This window comes from Melospiza melodia, chromosome 14 (assembly GCF_035770615.1).
Source record: "Melospiza melodia melodia isolate bMelMel2 chromosome 14, bMelMel2.pri, whole genome shotgun sequence".
Taxonomy (NCBI): domain Eukaryota; kingdom Metazoa; phylum Chordata; class Aves; order Passeriformes; family Passerellidae; genus Melospiza; species Melospiza melodia.
The window spans coordinates 3128781-3147061 of NC_086207.1; the positions used below are offsets into that span (position 1 = coordinate 3128781).

The 18281-nt window shown below is 44.5% G+C and overlaps 1 protein-coding gene across 2 annotated transcripts in view; it reads left to right on the forward strand.

Moving 5' to 3' along the window:
• CTNNA1 (catenin alpha 1) overlaps window positions 1–18281 on the forward strand; it is a 116814-nt gene that overhangs the window by 20718 nt on the left and 77815 nt on the right. Inside the window, exons 4-7 of one of the 2 annotated variants that reach the window (XM_063168440.1) lie at window positions 4168–4334; window positions 5121–5240; window positions 7033–7299; window positions 10234–10437. In XM_063168440.1, coding sequence (XP_063024510.1) covers window positions 4168–4334; window positions 5121–5240; window positions 7033–7299; window positions 10234–10437 — 758 coding nt within the window. Of the gene's footprint in view, window positions 1–4167; window positions 4335–5120; window positions 5241–7032; window positions 7300–10233; window positions 10438–10613; window positions 10618–18281 lie in introns of those variants that run through there. The other variant, XM_063168442.1, reaches the window with a different exon arrangement.

An 18281-nucleotide genomic window follows, 5' to 3' on the forward strand; every position in this document is an offset into this window, starting at 1 on the left:
GGGTAAAAACAAAGAACTGAAAAGAGCTATTTTGAATGAATAATAGCATGGCTGCCTACTAAATCAATGTAAGTGGATCTTCAAAGTCTTCTTGTTTTTTACAATGGAAGAATAAATTACAGCAAGCACGTTAAAGAAATATCTTACAGTAAGATTCCTGGCCCTTTAAAGCTTTGTACTTTTGATTCCTTATAAAGTAATGATGGTTTTGAGCAGAAAAGTGGAGATAAGGAATCAAAGTGTTCTTCAAAATAGATCCTGCTCTGGTTATTGAAAAGACTTAGTATTTGGAAAGCATTTGATGTGAACATCTTGAATTTCGGCATTGCTGTAGTGTTTGTTGAAGGCATTTCTGCCATCAGAGGTTTGCTGGGTAACAGAAGGTGCAGCACTGGTCCTGCCCAGCTCCTCTGGTGCTGTTGGGAGGGGTTTTGGGAGCTTCAGCCAGTCCCTTACCCAGGTACTTGGCACTGAGGCAGCTTCCAAACTGGGCTCAAGAGGGAGATTTCTTTTGGGTCAGACTGGCAAGGCTGTTCCTGGTTCCCTGGAATGCTGATGGCTACAGCTCTCTGTCTCTGCATGTGAGCATGGGGATCCAGGGAATTCACTGTGCTCTCCTGTTGTTGTCTTCTATGGCAACTTTACATAACAGACTAAAAATTAACACTTAACATTGAAAAGTCTAAGCCTGTGTTTAGGGTTTGAGGTAAGAGAAGGAATGAAGGCTTGGATGGCTCAGGTTGCAAGTGCAGGGGAATGAACCAACTGATTCAGCTCTGTGTTCTTCTGCTTGGTTCTTCTAAGTGAAGGGTTCTTCAAAACTGAACAGTGAGATGAATTATGAAAGGGGAAAACAGTTTCTTCAATGTACATCATGGAGGATGTCTGGCTTAAGGATTTCCAAGGAGCAGGAGGAGGCCAGTTGTGGAACCTCTTGAAGTTAAATACTGAATTCTTCTTGGAAAATTCAACTTCAGAATTCTGTTGTGAGCAGTTAGCTAAATTTCTTAGAAAGGTACAATGAGTTCGGTTGGTTTCCTGCAACAAAGCTTTAGGAGTGTGCCACTTTGAAAAGCCATACCCTGAGGGAGCTCTGAGGTGGCTGTTGGCAAACTGTTGACGTGTTGTGGGCAGTGTATGGATTTGATTGAAGGCAAGATTAAGGAATTATCAGAAGCTTTTGTTGCCATGAGTATCAACTCCTGTGTTGATATGGCAAAAATTGGTGTGGGAGAAGAGTTAATGGTGCTGCCTGGAAGTGTTGTCACACCCTGTGGGCATGGGGGAAAGAGACTAGAAAATGGGAATTTTCTTTTGATGGATTGGAGTCTGACCATTTCTGAAATGGGCTTTGTTCCATTAGATTTAAGTGAATTCTTGGTGCTTTATTGACATGATCACAGGATGGCTACTGTTGCCTCTTCTTTTCTCAACTCTGTTTTATTTTCTTTCCCTTCTAATATCTAATGAAGATCTAAGGTTGTATTGGAAAAACAGACTACTCATGCAAGAATTTGTACCAGCTTTATAATCCAAGTCTCACAGTTGAAATCTTCTCCACTGTGTTACTTTAACTCTTAAAATCTTTCTTCCAGAGTGGTTGTGTTACCTGTGTTCAGTGTTGAAAAAGGGAAGATTGTGCTGGATCCCCTTGGAATTGCTGATGTGCACACACTATGCAGTTCCTGAATATTGAGGCCAGGCCAGAGTGCTCTCTTGCCCTTTGAATCCAGCTAAAAGAGCTACCCCAGGGTGCTTTCCCTTTATAAAAGAAGCCTGAAAGTCAGCTTCCCTTAATTGGCAGAAATGTATATATATGCAACAACTTTAAATATAATCTGCTTTTAATTTTGGGAAGCTGGTTATCTTTTGACACCCTGACAAGCTGTTTGAAACTCACTAAATCTTTAAAAATCTCATGTTAAAATAAAAGGGAATAGCATTTTATTTTAGGACTGGCTTGAAAGGTTGCAATTTAAGAGCTGGGTAGAGGATAATTTTGGCTTTTAACTTTGTTAGCAATTTCTGAGATTCACGTGAAGAAGTAGCCTCTTCAATAAGTTGTTTTAAATAGAAAATAAATGAAAACAATTATTTGGGAATTGAAAATGTGGTTATTTTATATATAAGTAAATAAGGAAGGAAAAATTTGTACTCTGTTTTGGTTCTGGCATATCACAGAATGGCCTGGATTGGAAGGGACCTTAAATCCACCCAGTCCCACCCCCTGCCATAGGCAGGGACACCTTCCACTGTCCCAGGGTGCCCCAAGCCCCAGTGTCCAGCCTGGCCTTGGGCACTGCCAGGGATCCAGGGGCAGCCACAGCTGCTCTGGGCACCCTGTGCCAGGGCCTGTCCACCCTCCCAGGGAGGAATTCCCTCCCAATATCTCATCTAACCCTACTCTGTTTGAAGCCATTCCCTTTTATTGTGTTGCTTCATGCTTTTGTAAATATATATCCTTAAATCCTGAGGTTGTCACTGTATTTCATACTTGTGGCGATGACTTTTATTATTAGCCTGTTCCAGAAGGAATAAAGAAAGGCTCATGTCAGCTGTGTTGGGGTTTTGTAATCTCCTGGCTGTTTGAAGCTCACAGCATTGGTGGTACATCATCTCTCACCCACCTGGAAATCTGGAGTTCTTAACCCGTGTTAAAGTAATGAGTTGTGTTCCCCAGAGCTGGGTAGGGGATACCTTTGGGTTGATACTCAGAGCTGGCCTGTACTTGGACAGAAGCTCTTTTGCTGTGTCCCAGTACAGAAGTAGCATATTTTTATCTTAAAATATTATGTGGCACTTTTGGTTGTATTATTTAAGATGATAGAAGGGTGTTACATAGGGGGGAGCATTTGAACAAAGTTGAGTATCTTGGTGTGGTTGCTTGGGCAGGCTGGCAGCTGTGCTTGGGCTGAATTTAGCTGTGAAGGTGTAGAGTGCCTGGGTGGGGAGAAGTTCCTGGGAAGATATTATGTATGGGCATGGTTAACCCCAGGCTCTCCAGCTGTTGGCATTTCTGAGCAGTTAAAAGTAAGCTGTTAAATAAGTGGAGCCTCCTGGGACTGCATCAGGCAGAGGTTTTGGTGCAGCCCTTGCCCTGTTTGGTGTGGGGGGCTCCATGGGACTCACTGTCAGCTGTCACTTGTCAAGCGCTGGTGGAGGGTTTTTAGTCTCATCTGAGACAGGCTATTTTTATTTTGGCATTTGGCCACGTGGACACTTTCTCATACAGGTTTTTGGGAAGCCTCTGAAACAGCGCCTAGCATCTGCTTTCTGGTCATCTCTTGCTGCCTGCAAATCCCTGACCCTGAGGCCCTACCATTTTCTAAACTAAGTCCTAGCTGTTCTCTCAGGGATTTCTCAGATGTAGAGAGATCCAAGGATAACAATGTGGATTCCAAAACTTACTGTTGTGTAGGAACTGTGGTGCTGGAAGCTGGCCCAAAAAGTGAGGGAGAAATCCAAAATTTACTCCTCTGATTATATGCAGGCATTACTTTCATGCTTTGTGAATGCCTTCTGGAGGAATTGCTCTAGCTGTGCAAAGTGGCCTTTGCTTTTCATAGTTAACCAATGGCATTGTTAGCATCTGAAACCCAAATTCTTTGCTCCTGCAGCAGATGCAGCCCCACAGGCTATGAAATGTTGAAGCGTTTTACGAAGCGCTGCCTGGCTTTGAATTCCAACCAGGGCATATCCAGCCAGGTCATCGCTCCGAGTTGTTTACGGTCCCAGGAGCTGTGGCAGCTCGCTGTATGTTTACAGGGCTTTCTGCTGCTTTCTGCTTAACTCCTACACGCACACAAATCAAAGCTTTTGCTCAGACTTTGAAGGCGTCGGAGCTTGGGAAATAACTGCAGCCCTGCAAAGGCGTGCTGAATTCACCTCTCTAGAGAATTCTGGCACACTGAAACACCTGTACAAATGGAAATAAGGACCAAAGTGTGATTTCCCAGCCCTTCCTCCCTGTGTGAACCCCTCTGCACAAACCCCTCTGCCCCAATGCCGTGCAGTAGCTGTACTCAGAGGTAGCCGCACGCAGCATTAACTGTCAGCCGTATGTCACAAAGGTTTTGTTTTAGAGACTCAGGTTGGCTTAGGAACCTTTCCAGCGGCTGATGGATGCTGTGTGATGCTGAAGGCAGCCCCTGCTGTGTCCCCATGCAGGTGACCTGATGAAGAGCGCCTCCGGGGAGTTTGCAGATGACCCCTGCTCGTCGGTGAAGCGCGGGAACATGGTGCGGGCGGCGCGCGCCCTGCTCTCCGCCGTCACCCGCCTGCTCATCCTGGCTGACATGGCCGATGTCTACAAGCTGCTCGTGCAGCTCAAAGTTGTAAGTGTGGGTTACACCTGCTCTACCAGGTGCCCACTCTGTGTGTGACCCCGTGGGGCCTGCACTGGCAGCAGCTTCCTTCTGCAGTGGGGGGCTCTGGGGGTTTTCCCTCTCAGCAGAATGTGGGGAGGGTCTGGGGGTTTTTGCTCTCAGCAGAATGTGTGCAGTGGGTGTGTGTCACTCACTTTTGTACTCACTGTCAGTAGCTTTTGACATTGAGCTGTACTCTGTTCTGAACTTTTAGTACAAAAACTAACTGAGCCCTGGTCTGAAGCTGCAGGTGAGAGCCAGCCCTTTCATCTTACAGAATTTGGCTTTCTTATAACCAGTACTCCTTTGCAGCTGCTAGGGATGAGTAGCTTCAGCAGGCTAAATAAAAATGAAAGTGGACTACTGTTTGAGGAAGCATTTCCTTCCCATGGGCAACAGGGTGGGCGAGTGGTTTGTGCAGAATTTGAAGTGAAATGATATTGGGTACTGGGTCTTCCTTTGCAAACGAGCTTTGAGGACTCTCCTTGTGCCCTTTGGCCACTGCTATGGCCCTGCCAGAGCCCTTGACTCCTTCATGCTCTTTTAGATGTGTGTTCCTGACTGTCTCTGATAGCTGCTGACTATGAAATAGTAGCTAAGCACTGTATCCTATTAGCCTTTAAAGTGTCTCTCTTGAAAAAATAACAGGGGGCAGGGGAAGATTGCTTTCTCTGACTGCCATGAATACATTCTGAACTACCTCCTGACCTGTGGACTGTATTGCTTGGAAAAATACGTGAATATATATTCTTTTAGGTGGAAGATGGGATCTTGAAACTAAGAAATGCTGGCACAGAGCAGGATTTGGGTATCCAGTACAAAGCCCTCAAACCAGAAGTGGACAAGCTTAACATCATGGCAGCCAAAAGACAACAGGTATAGTGTGGCCATTTTCTTCTGTATATTAATTCTTGTTTTTCTTTTTCAAAATACCTTGATACTCTTGGGAAGTGCTTGTTCTGTTAATACTTTTCGCTTTATTTTTTTTACTTTATTGCTGAGTACTTTATATTGTGCTTTGCCACGCTAAGGAACTGTGAGCTTGCCTGGTAAGCAAGGAAAGTGTGCTTGGCTGTAGGGTGCTGCTTGTGATGGAATTTGTTCACAGTAGCACTTGTAAATGTCAGTGTTTTAGTGCTTTAATGGCATGCTGCTGCCCAAAAGCTGCACTTGAGGACAGGAGCTGAGATGTGTCCCAGTCCTGGGGCACTGCCCACTAGACCCTGTTGCTGCTGTGGTTCATGCAGATGGACTGAACGTGTCCATGTGCGCAGAGGGCAGAATCCATGGCTGGGCACAGCTACAACTTCCTGAGGAAGTGAGTGGTGCTGCTCACTGGTCTTGCACTGAAATGTCCATTGGAGGAGGGGTTGAAACTCCTGTTTGTTGTGGGTATGTTCTGTGTTTGGATAGCTTGTGCTTAGCCTTAAATTGCGTGTGAAATTTGTTTTGTTCAACAGCACTGGTGTGACTCATTCTTGAGTAGTTAAGTTTTCAGAGGAAAGCAGAGGTGTGGGCAGTTTAAATTATCAGAAATAGCATAATTCTTTTAGAGCATTTTTTGCCTCTTTGTTCTGTAGATATGTACAAACCAAAACTGCTTATGCACCTCTGACACTACTTGATTTTTTTTTGCACAGATTTGTCTTAGAAAATAAGCTGGGTACAGTCAAAAAGGGATTGTCAGTTGGTTATGTATCTCAAATCTGATTGTAGTAAATGGGAGTAGGGTTGTGATGGCAATGCAATAAATGCTATAAAACTGCTTTGTGATGGATTGTTCCATACTATGGGAAGTGGTTGTACAAAATCTGTAAATCTCTGTGCCTGCTTGGAGTGCCCTCCCAGCTCAGTGTGTACCTTACAGAGGTCACCTATTGCCCATTCATTTTAGAGAGTCTGACAGAATTTTTTTCCCTTTTCTCAGTAAGGCAGTGCTTGTCTTCATTTTCACTGCCTCTTTGTTAGATTTAAGAGGTAATTTTGAAATGGTGCTGCTGCTAATAACTGTGGTTGTTCCTCCTTTTATAAACTTACTGCTTGTGCTGGACTCAGAGGCTTTATCTGATCATGGTGCTCTGTTCCAAAACAGAGGTGATGGTGCTTTAGAGAATTACAGCATAGAGTGTTTGGGAAAAGACTTATGGACTTGCTCACTAATCTTGAATTAGTGGTAATTATAGTCATTGGATTAATTTTGTCTCATTGGAGGTGAACAAGAAGTTGAATGAGATGATATATTTGTTCTTCTGAAATTAAGTACCTGAGTCTCTTGAGGAGCGTAAATGCCATCTCCTAGGTGCGATTAAAGAAAACATTCTGGTTGTGAGCCTGGGAGTTTAAATTAAAGATGATCTTGCTTCTCATCTGCGAGTGCAAGACAGGACAGCTTCTAAAATGCCGGTCCAATGCTGCAGAGGAACAAAAATCCAACGTCAGGTTTTGAATTGTGGTGTTGTGAGTCGCCCTGCGGTGTTGTTGTTTTTTTGGCTTTATGAAGCTGTCGTGTTTTGCAATTAGTTGAGCCCTTAAGGATGGAAATACTCAGCAGACGGATTTGAGGCAAAGAACCTGCCTGTCTTTTGAAGATGCGGGGAGACAGTGCACGGATGTTGAACATGGGCAATAATCTCAAATGTTTGTTTTCCCCCTTTAATTTTCCTAACAGGAGCTGAAAGATGTGGGTCACCGCGATCAGATGGCGGCAGCCAGAGGAATCCTGCAGAAGAACGTGCCCATCCTGTACACGGCGTCCCAGGCCTGCCTGCAGCACCCCGACGTGGCTGCCTACAAGGCCAACAGGGACCTGATCTACAAGCAGCTGCAGCAGGCGGTCAGCGGCATCTCCAACGCCGCCCAGGCCACGGCCTCGGACGACGCTGCCCAGCAGCAGGGCGGCGGTGGAGAGCTGGCCTACGCCCTCAACAACTTCGATGTGAGTGGCTGGGCAAAGCCCCTCCTGTTCCTTCACCTGCGTGCTTTTATTGATACTGCCTGGAAGATCATTTTCTGTTGAAGTTGTAGGCAAAGTAGGCTTTTTTTAAAAAAGCCATTTTCCAAACTAGGGTTGATGGAATATAGAAAGTTACATATGTGGTTCTTGGTGATGGAAGGCTGTCAAGTTAAACTAGCTCTGAAATAGCAGCCTACTGCTACATTAGATGGTTTGTTTGAAATTGATTATTTCATAATATATTTATGTAATGTATTCTTGGAGGTGACAGAAGTGATTTATTAAAAGTGAATCATGTATTTGGGATTGCTGAAACTACCTCTTGAGAGGAACATGAAGTGGGAAGTTTTAATATGATCTTTGGTTGGAAATGAAGTCATTTCATACTGATAGGTTGTACTGATCTGTCATGTTCTTTATCTTGCATTCAGCACGTTGCTGAGGACAGCCATGCATTTTTACTGAGATCGCTTTCCTTTTGAAGCCAGAATTCGGTGTCTACCTGATTCAGCCTCTGAATTTTAAGCACTGTAGCACTAACTTACTCTAGAACTATATTTAATATTGCAAAGCTATCACTGAAAAGGCATTTAATAGTTGTGGTTTTGCCAAATTTTCCTCACTTTCTCCTTTTTGCTCTTACCACTCTCGTTCCTCCCTTTCTGCCACGTGTATTTTGCCAGGATAAAATTATGATTGAGTTCTCCCTGTGTCTGATGGGAAGCCTTTCCCTGGGATCTCTTGAGCAACAAGAGGATGTCATGGTAGTCTTGATCTTTGTGTCTGATTTTGGTTTTGAGTTTGCCTTCCTGAAATTCCATCAGATGCTCAGTAAGCCTTCAAAGTGTGCCTCAGGTTAGCCCCTTTGGGTTACAGATTCTCACAGGTGCCTGTGGGAGGGGAAGGCAGCCCTGAAGCAGCAGCACCGTCTCAGGGGCTGGCAGTGAGGAAACAATTCAATGCAAGTTGGTGGAATGCTTGTACAGCTCAAGCCAGCTAATGGGCTGGCTGATAAATAACACTATTTTACTATACAAACTCTCCAATATACAACTGCAGACTACTTTTTGAGTGTTGCAGTTCACATGAAGCTTTTTGAGCTTTTAATTCCACTTTGTGAGGCTCTCTAATAGCAGCAGTGCCTGATCAGCAGGCCAGCTTCACGATAGCTTTGTCTCATCCCTGCCAAAGGAGGCCGACAAAACAAATGTGTTGAGGTTCTTGGCAGATGTTATCCTTGCACTTCATTTCCTGCTACTGCTTGAGTGTTATTACACTCCTGTAATAGAGGCTTTGAGCACACGTGCCCTCAGATACTCCGGTGATGGTAAAATATGAAATGGCTGCCAGACGATAACAAACTGATCGTTATCTCTTTTTGGTGGTGCAGTTCTGGAGTGGTAGCACACTGCATTGTATTAGCCAGTGGCTCAAAGTTTCAGGAAGGAGGAGGAGGGAATGTGTTGGAGAGCACATGCCATGTTCTCATCCTGCTGTGATGGCTGCGTGGTTACTCTGTAGGGATATGAAATGTGCTGGCTGGCAGAAGGAGGTGGTTGTGACGTGGCTGCTGGGGTTAGTTTGAACACAAACTGGCTGAAAAATTTCCCATTTCAAAAAGCTTTGGGTCTTCTGCCCCTGAAATAACCGAGCCTAACCCTAAACAACCAACCAGACCATGAAATGGCCAAATTATTTTTCTTTATTAAGTTACAGACCTGTTTAAACAAATCACCTGAAAGGACTCAAAGGTGATAAATACTGTGCAGTTTCTTCCTGGGGAGCTTCCATGGGTGGTGGTGTTGGCCCCTTGAGAGCAGATGCATCAATGCTGCTGTTTCAGCCCTGAGTCTCTTGGTATGAGCTGTGCTTGCTAACACTCTGGCAAGAGAAACTTGTGGTAATTTTCTGCCGTGAAGAAATTGATTTCTGTGTGGTTTGAAACCTTTATTTTGATATTTCACTTGGAGAATTTTTGAGAACACAGTTCTATTTACCTGCTTAACACTGAAGAGAAGAAAGACTGCAAAGTAGGGCAACAGAACACAATATATAGAGTTAATTTTGGATGTTTGTTTTCTTGTTCATGATGGGATAATTATATCTGACAAGTTAACTAGTGAAGGCCTGTCCAAATTGACATGTCATTAGGAAGAGTTCTGTACTTTGAACCTTATTTTTGCTGGCACATTTGATTTTTGCCATTCATGTAACAAGGCTTCCTATGGCCAAGTTTTGTTTAGCTGTCAAAGCAGCACAAGAAATGAGTAGCAATATAATCTGCTGGGAAACCTCTTAGTAATTTTACAGAACTACTCATGAAAATCCTCCTCAGTGCCAAAATAGTGTTGTTTGCCTCTTAATGCCTGATCAGGGGGTTGCTCTAAGTGTTGGTTGTTTGCATGACTTAACAGTAATACACTGCTTTGATGCCTTAGAGTGGCTGCCTAGAACAGAGGTTAGACAAGATTAAGAGAATAAAAGTGGGTATTTGTTGAAGGCCTTCAATAGATACACCTTGGGCAGTCAAAAGCCTCAGAGAGGGCTGCACCCAAGAAGGATGATGGTCATGAATTTTTCTGGAAATTATATGTTTGGTCCATTTACATATCGGGGGTTAATCCTCCAGTTACAGTTTCAGGTAGTGAAGTAATTTACTCCAAGTTTGGCCCTCCCCTGCCCCAATTCACTGTTATTTACATCTCTTATGGCCTGAGACAGTGAAATGTCCTTAAGTTTCAGGCCCAGAGAGGAATTGTCTGACCAAAATGTGAAGAAAGTAGCTGACACTGTATAAGGAGTTTAAGAGTTATACACTAAAGCACTACAGGATTTGAAAAGTAGGATTCAAAAGATTTGAATCCTAAGGCATCACTTGGGCTGGTGACTGATTTGCAGAACTCTTTCTCTTTCTAGAAACAAATCATCGTGGACCCCTCGACGTTCAGCGAGGAGCGGTTCCGGCCGTCGCTGGAGGAGCGGCTGGAGAGCATCATCAGCGGGGCCGCCCTGATGGCCGACTCGTCCTGCACGCGCGACGACCGCCGCGAGCGCATCGTGGCCGAGTGCAACGCCGTGCGCCAGGCCCTGCAGGACCTGCTCTCCGAGTACATGGGCAACGTGAGTGCCCCGCTCTGCGGGCTCCCTTCGGGGCTGGAACTGCATGGGGTCAGCTAAAACATGGAATTGAAACTGAGTACATGGGCAACGTGAGTGCCCCGCTCTGCGGGCTCCCTTCGGGGCTGGAACTGCATGGGGTCAGCTAAAACATGGAATTGAAACTCTGAGTGCATGGGCAACATGAGTACCCTGCTTTGCTGGCTTCCTTCAGGGGTGTAACTCCATGGGGTCAGCTAAAACATGGAATTGAAGCCATGTCCCTCAAAGCTGGTTTGTTCTCCTGTACTTGGCACTAGTGAGGGCACGCCCTGAGTGCTGTGTCCAGTTCTGGCCCCTCAGTTTGGGAAGGGTGTTGAGATGCTCGAGTGCATCCAGAGGAGGCAACAAGGCTGGGAGCACAAACCATGTGAGGAACAACTTGGAGAGGTGGGGGTGTTTAGGCTGGAGGAAACAAGACTTAGGGGTGCCCTCATCACTCTGCACAGCTCCTGAAAGGTGCCTGTGCTCAGGTGGGGTTGGTCTCTTTCTCCAGGCAGCACTGACACAACCAGAGGACACTGTCTTAAACTGAGTCAAGGGAAATTCAGGTTTGATATCAGGAAAAAGTTTTTCACAGAAAGAGTGGTGAAGTTCTGGAATGGCTGCCCAGGGAGGTGGTGGAGTCACCATCCCTGGATGTGTTTAAAAAAAGCCTGGATGTGGCACTGGGTGCCAGGGTTTAGTTGAGATGTTGGGTTGGACTTGATGATCTTGAGGGTCTCTTTGAACCTGGTGATTCTGTGAATTCTGTTTTGTCCCAAACAGAATTTGAGCAATAGCAAGTGGTCCTGAAAGGTTTGTCCTGAGGTGTGATGAAACCTTCTTAAATCACCAGTGATACTTACCTCAAAGCTGATCTCCAGTCTTCCAAACAAGTGTTGTCATCATAAAATGTTAATCCCATGGCACTCCTTCTAATTCTCTTTTATGACTGTTGACATGGTCAAGAGAAATTCAAACCTCGGTTTACATAAGGTAACTGGGCTTATGCAAAAAGTCCTACTTCACTTCCTTTGTCTCTTGGAAACTTTAACAGTCCCATCTTTGTAGCTGAAAGCATGAATTGTCAGAATCAAGTTGATTTACTCGGTCTGAGTAGAAGTGATGTATGAAGTTAAATATGTAGTAGAAAATCTGAGAGCAGTTTGGTGTAAATATTGGACTCAGAGCAGTTCTTTTCCAGTGTTTAGGCACTGAATGTCCACACAGTGTCTGAAGCCTGAGTATTTCCACACTTGGAGTGAGTGTCATGTCATGCACATGAGCTTCTGCATTTGAGGGCATTATGGTGAAATATTGGACTTCCTTCCCCTCCACTGCCCCTTTGCTCTTGTTCCAGTGGGTTTTAAGCTGAAGAACTTGATGTGTTGAGAGGTGACATCAGGATATCATAAGATTATAGATGAGACTATATATAATTGTTTAACTTCAATACTGTTAAAGCTGATTTCAGAAATAAAGTTGCAGAAATGGCAACAATTTAAGCAAACTTAGTGGCTTGTAGTGCTGTGGCAAGTAAAATTGTCTGAAGAAATCTTTATTGTGGGACTTGAGGTCTTATTTATGCTTTTGAACTTGTTTGAGGTGCAGCTGAGTTCAGAGATACTTTTTTTAGGCAGTAACTCTTATTTCGGAACCTTGCTGCACTAGATACTTCACCTTCAGATCTTTTGGCCAAAGTGATTTCAGCATAGAGCAAAACTGGTCCAGGGGCTGCCATGCATGGGTTGGGGTGGTGGAATTTGGAGAACAGATGCAGTGCGTGGTAGAGAGAAAGGAAAACAAGGATTTCTGTTTGCCAAAGAGAAGGGCAAAGTAATTGAACAAAACTGAAAGGCAAGTCTGATGTAGCCTGCGGGCTGAGCTAGGTATTCACGTAGTCTGTCTTAATTGCTTGTGAAAGTAGCTTGTGCTCAGCATTGACATTTTGTAGAACTTCAGACTGCAGCTGGGAAGCAAAGCATGAAGTTGTGCCACTCAAAACTCCTTTGAGCAGGGTATTTTATGAGTCTGTGAAGTATCAGCAATAATCCCTCAAATGTGCTGCTGGATTGGATGGAGCCCTGTCAGCAGGATTCCAAATGGCGCAGCCACCAAAGGGTAATTAAACATGTGCAGGAGGTAAATGCTCGGTCTTGCATGGAGGAGTTGGTGGCATTTGTCTCATTGCAAGTTGGTCAGAGAGCCATGTGAGAGTGCAGAGCTTTGACTTCCTCTCACAGCAATGCCTGTCCTCCTCAGCCATGTGCTTTTGTCTCTGATAGGCAAGTTAAAGTAATCACGCTGAGATGGGAAGAATGTATTCCCTCTGTTATCTCCTTTGGCACATTGTGAAATTAGTGGAGCATACTGCATTTTTTAAAGTCACTGTTATGTTATGATTGTAGACAGTGTAGTTGGGGAAATGAGATTAGAAATTCAGTGAAATGGAGTGGAAAAAGCAATTGATAAATTATGGTGAAAATGTGGGATGGTGTGTAAAAATCCATACTGTAAACCCCTCTGTGATTAAGCTGAAGAATGACTAATAGTTGGGAATCTAAACAGTGAAAATGGTTTGATACATCTGCAGGAAGAGTAGGGATGTGCTGACTTAGAGTAGTGGCAGAGGAAATGTCATTTCATGTATATGTATGATATACCCACAGCTCCTGGGATGCTTTCCTTCAGTCTCCCTTTGAAGGAGGAAGTGAATTGGGCATTAAATCTGTTAATTGCACAGCACTTGCAGTGCATCGTAAATCCTATCCAAGTGCTAGAGTAAGAGGTATTTATTGGCCAAGTGTAAAAATTCAGAGCAGATTGGATGAGGAATAGACTGGAAAGGCTGAAGCACAGGACTGTCTTGAGACAGATTTCCTTTTTAACTTTAAATGCCTTCTCTTTGGTGACTTCCTCTGGCTTTTGGGCTTTCTTTCTGATCTCTGGCAATTGCAAGACTTTTCTAGACAGTTTATAACTCATAGTTTAGTGTTTTGGACCCAGAGTTTAACTGTTTCTCTGTGCCTGTCCTTGAAGGTCTGGAAGCATTGGCAGCTGTGTTATGGAGTGTGGCAGAAGTTTTTAGCTGAATAACGGGTTTTAGCAATAAACTGAATTGTAGGATCTCTTGACCCCCACTGCATCTGCTGGCAAGGTGATGAATCCTGTGATTATGCCCTTAAAAAAGGGGCAAGATTTGCTTTTTCAGTAGTTTATTACAGAAGTTTGAATCCCCTTTTTCTTAGATTGGTGTGTGTATGATTTCCTTTTTCATCTAGTACAACTTCTTGCCATTTTCAAGAGCAGCTTGGTCAGACTAAATCTTGCACATTAAGGCCAGCATTGTGTCAGACAGTGGTCAGTAGTGGGTCCTGCAAGCAGAAGGACAGAAACAAAGGAGCTGTTTAATTTATCTTACCCCAAGTATCCCCCCAGTGTTGGCAGTCTGCAGCTCAGGCACTTCTGACCTTCTGGAGTGCTCTTGGAAATGGCAAGAGAAGTTGTGGCCAGTGGCAGGAGCCTGTTTCTGTGGGTGGTAAGTGAGATGGGCTTTCATTACCTGCATCCACCAAATGTCATTGGCCACTTCCTGACCCAGCCTCTTGGTTTATAAGCTACATTCTTTGAAATCCCAGCTCTTCATCCCTTAATTGTAGCATCTCATTCCCTGGCTTTTCCCCCCTCCTCTCCCACTTTGCCTGGGGAGAGCTGTTTTCCATTATGGCTTTTGCTCACTTCTCACAATTCCAACAGAAAATAGTTTCCCTTTTTAAACTTGCATTGCAGATCCCTCCTGGATTGAAATAGCATGGATGCCTATTTGCATTTAGGTTTTATTACTTGGAGTAAGCTTGTTTCTTGCTGCTGGTGCTGAATGGCAGGGCTGGGAGGGGAAGGCCTAAATTCATTATTGATTCTGAGTAGCTTTGTGAAAGCAGAGTAGTCCAAGGTCTTGGTTCTGGGATCAACTGCCTGGAATGCAGTAAATTCACCACATCAGTTGCAGCTGAGTTTGTAATATAACTCACAGATGGCAAGACCCAGGTCTTTGTACCCAGATCTGTGGCCGTCAGGCATTCTTGGTGTGTATTTTATTAATTAAACAAAGAAATTTCAAAGCATATTTGAGTTTAGTTGAGCATTGATTCCAGACTTAGGCAGGGCAAGAGGGCAGAGCAAAGCATCGAACAGAATGATGTTAAAATTAATAGTGCAATCAATGAAGAAGTTAGTAAGAAATATCAGAAAATACAATGGAAACAGTCTTTAGGGTCTAACTCCATGGTCTTGTGTGGGTGCATGCTGACCTGTTGCAGTTTGCTCCAAGTAAAAAGGATGAAGCTGTGTATTTTTTGACACTGCTACCAGTTTATCCTGGCATTGCCTTTGCACTGGCAGCTGGTGAGATTCCTCTCCCACTGTAGGTACAGCCAACATCTCTGCTTTTCTGTTCTGTGCTACTCAGCTCTGCCTCAAAGTTAACATAACTCTAATAAAAACTACATGGATATCTAAACTACTGAAATGCATTAAAAAGTGCCCAGTGGGCTGACAGCTGAAAAATTTCTCTATTTTAGAAAGAAAATGTGTCACTGGCACAGGAATCCACAGACTTGATTGTGACAGGTATGTGCTCTGTGCTCTAGCCCTCTGGGTGTCATTAGCACAGGACTTGGGCAGCTTGCCTTGCTGTCAGCTCTGTGTTACACATGGCAAGGGCTGCGTTTGGTGACTTTGAGGCCGAGCTTTGAAGGGGTTTGGGGTTCACGGGGTAGAAAGCACAGGCCACGCCCTGGAAGCATAACCAGCAGTTTCCAGTGTGCTCTGAAGTTGCAGAAGACATCAGTTACCTGACTGATGTGTAAGACTGGAAATAAAAGCTTCCTTCAGCTTTTGACAGTCCATTTTTGCTGCCTGGTGCAGGAGCCCTGAGGGCTGGGGGCAGTGGGCTCCTTTCCATGGGCCAGCAGTGGTCGGAGGTGTCTTGCTCTGCTCAGTATGCACAAGGAAGTGCAGAGAGCTCTCATTTTCAGTCTATTCTGTACCCCATCAATTTCTAATGCATTCAGCTCCCCTTTCATGCACACACCAGTAACTCAGCCATGTACCAGCAGAAACATTGTCAGGAATTGTAGTTTGGTGAGTGCGGAATGCGGACCCGCAGCCCCATTGTGTACCACATGCTCTTGTACAATAAAATCCCTTGTTACTACATTTGGAAACGATAAATCATGTTACATAAAGTAGCCTGACAGGTCCCATTTCAATGGGAATTTTAATGCTTTCATATTAACATTCTGACTGTGTCCTTGACTGTCTGGATTGCATTAGAGGTGCTTGGCAGCAAATGGAGAAAAGCCATTGGGAGCTGGTTCAGAGCAGGCATTCCAGGCACACATCACTTCAGGATGGCTTTTTATTTTCCCTGGTTTCCATCTTCTCTTTGGCCTCAAGTGCTTGAGCACCACAGCAGGGTCTGGTTGGGGGTGGGGGTTGTGTTTCTGTTTGTTTTAGATTTTACCCTGACCTGTGCTGGTATGGCACAAATTCAGGGTGAGGGGGTGGCTGAGCCCAGGCTGTGGCCCTGCTCTGTCAGGGAACTCTGGCAGGCCAGCGTGGTTTGGATCTTGGGGTCTCCAGAGAAGGTCCCAACACTGCTGGGTTTGGACCTGGTGGACCCATAACTTGTTAGATGCTTGGTTTGCACCCTTGTGTCTGTGTTCAGTGCAGTTAGGGGAATGTAATGCTTCACACAAGGGCTGTTTGCTCAACCTTAATTGCACTATTTTGCTTTTCTTTCCTAAGCTTCTCTGAACATCTCTGATGCTTGGAAAGTGATTGGGCAGGAAGGTGCCTGGTTTATCTATTCAATATCTGCTGGGAGAAATCATTTGTTTTCAGAACTACCAGCAAAGGATATTTCTACTCCAGACACACTTGCAATTTACAGAATGGAGATGTGTTTTCATGATGAATTTGCCTATTAATAATGTTGATCCACAGCTTTGTGTTCCTATCAAGGATCCAAGCTTGGAAAGGAACACGTGAATTTTCACATGACTCTGAAATTCATTTATAGCAAGTATCTATATACTGAAAGGGCTCTTGCATAGCCCTTTTAATGAAAGCATCTGTTTCTGTGGGAATAGATGTGAATTAAAATGGCACACTGATCTGTGTTGATGATAAAGATGCTGATAAAAATTCTGCCTTGAGATAATCTGCACTTTCTTTTTTAATATTGTTTGTCAGTTTAAGATGCCTGAATGCTGACGTGATGGATGTGCTTAGAAAGCCTGGATGGGTTTTCCTGTCATGGACTTTGCTGCTCAGTAGAGAGCTGTGCTGTTCTGCTGGGCCCTAATTTCCATAGACATTATTGCTTTGACAAAAATGCTGCTTTTAAAAACAGAACATTTCTGAAGTGATAGGAGTTTTAAGTTTAATGCTTATAGGCTGCCATAGAGTAAATATTTCAGCATCATTGGAGTGAAGCCAGATGAAGATGGTGAGAACTTCACACTGTGTCAGTCAGGCATTTTTGGGCTACAGAATCAAGCTTCCAGCTATTCACCCAACACCATCCTGGTTTGGGACTTAGTGTGGGGTTTTCAGGAGATGTTCTGGCACCTTCTGTTTCTTAGGGAGTAATAAAAGCACTTATGGAATTTAAGAGAAGTTCTTAAGAGTCCAGCTCCTGCAAAGTTCTGTACACCTTGTGATCTCTGGGTTTTGAAGCTCTTCAGAGTCTTCCCTGCCCCCCCAGTGGTTTCCCTGAGCTTCTCCCAATGTTGATGTGGAGTTGCTGGTTTAGAGACCCCAAACAGCTTGGGGTGCCCAGCCCTAGAGGGGAGGGAGGGCAGCACATCTGGGCTGCAGCTGTGTGCCCTGGGAGGGGGCACAGGCCAGTGCAGCCACTGATGCCAGTGGCACAGCTTGCAAGTCCTGGATGCTTTTCCAGACCCAAGACAGTTTTTGTGCTGTGCAGATGCATCTCTTAAAGAAGCATATGGCTGGCTGAGTGCCTCCTGAGAGAATCCCAGCAAGGCCCAGCACTCACACCTCAGGTCTGATTGCAGTAGGAGCCCAGGAGTCTCTGGAAGTCTTAAATCACTGCTGTGCTCCATCCACTGCCTTCAGCCTTTGCTGCTTGTTTGCAGAGCTGCCAGCAAGAACTCTCTTAAATTGAATAGATTTGACAGCAGCTGGGACTTGTTCTGAACTGCCTTGTACAGCAGAACTCACCCTTGCAGCCTTTCCACGCTTTGCAGCGTTTTTGTTACAGACTCTTAATGTATGTAAAAGAAGGAAGGTGGCTGCCCTCACTTACAGTGCTCACTGCAGGCAGCTGTGCAGCAGAGCTGAGCTCTAGTGCTGGCTCTGAGCAGGAATTGGGTACTGTGGATACTCTGAGTGGCAGTGAAGGCTCCCATCCTACCTGGTCCCTTCTTCCCCCCCTCACCCTTTGCTTTTGTGTTGGTGAAACACCTGAGTCTTCCTTTGTCAGGCATGTGTCCATCTCCAATGTTAACACATTCTGATCTTCTGATAATGCATTATAAATCTCAGCCTTTCTTAATCTCATGTTGATCAAATAACAGTTAAGATTGATGCAGGGAAAACCTGCAGTACAAATGTACACCCTTGTTTGTGATATGGAGCTTGGCATTTTGCAGTGTTTTACTTTCCTTGAACTCTAAGTGCTTTTACATAAGTACACTAATGCTGTGCATGGATTCTGCCTTAACATTGTGGTTTATGGCTTAATTCATTTGAATTCTACTGTTTTGTAGGAAAATATTTGAACTTTATCTGTCTACATA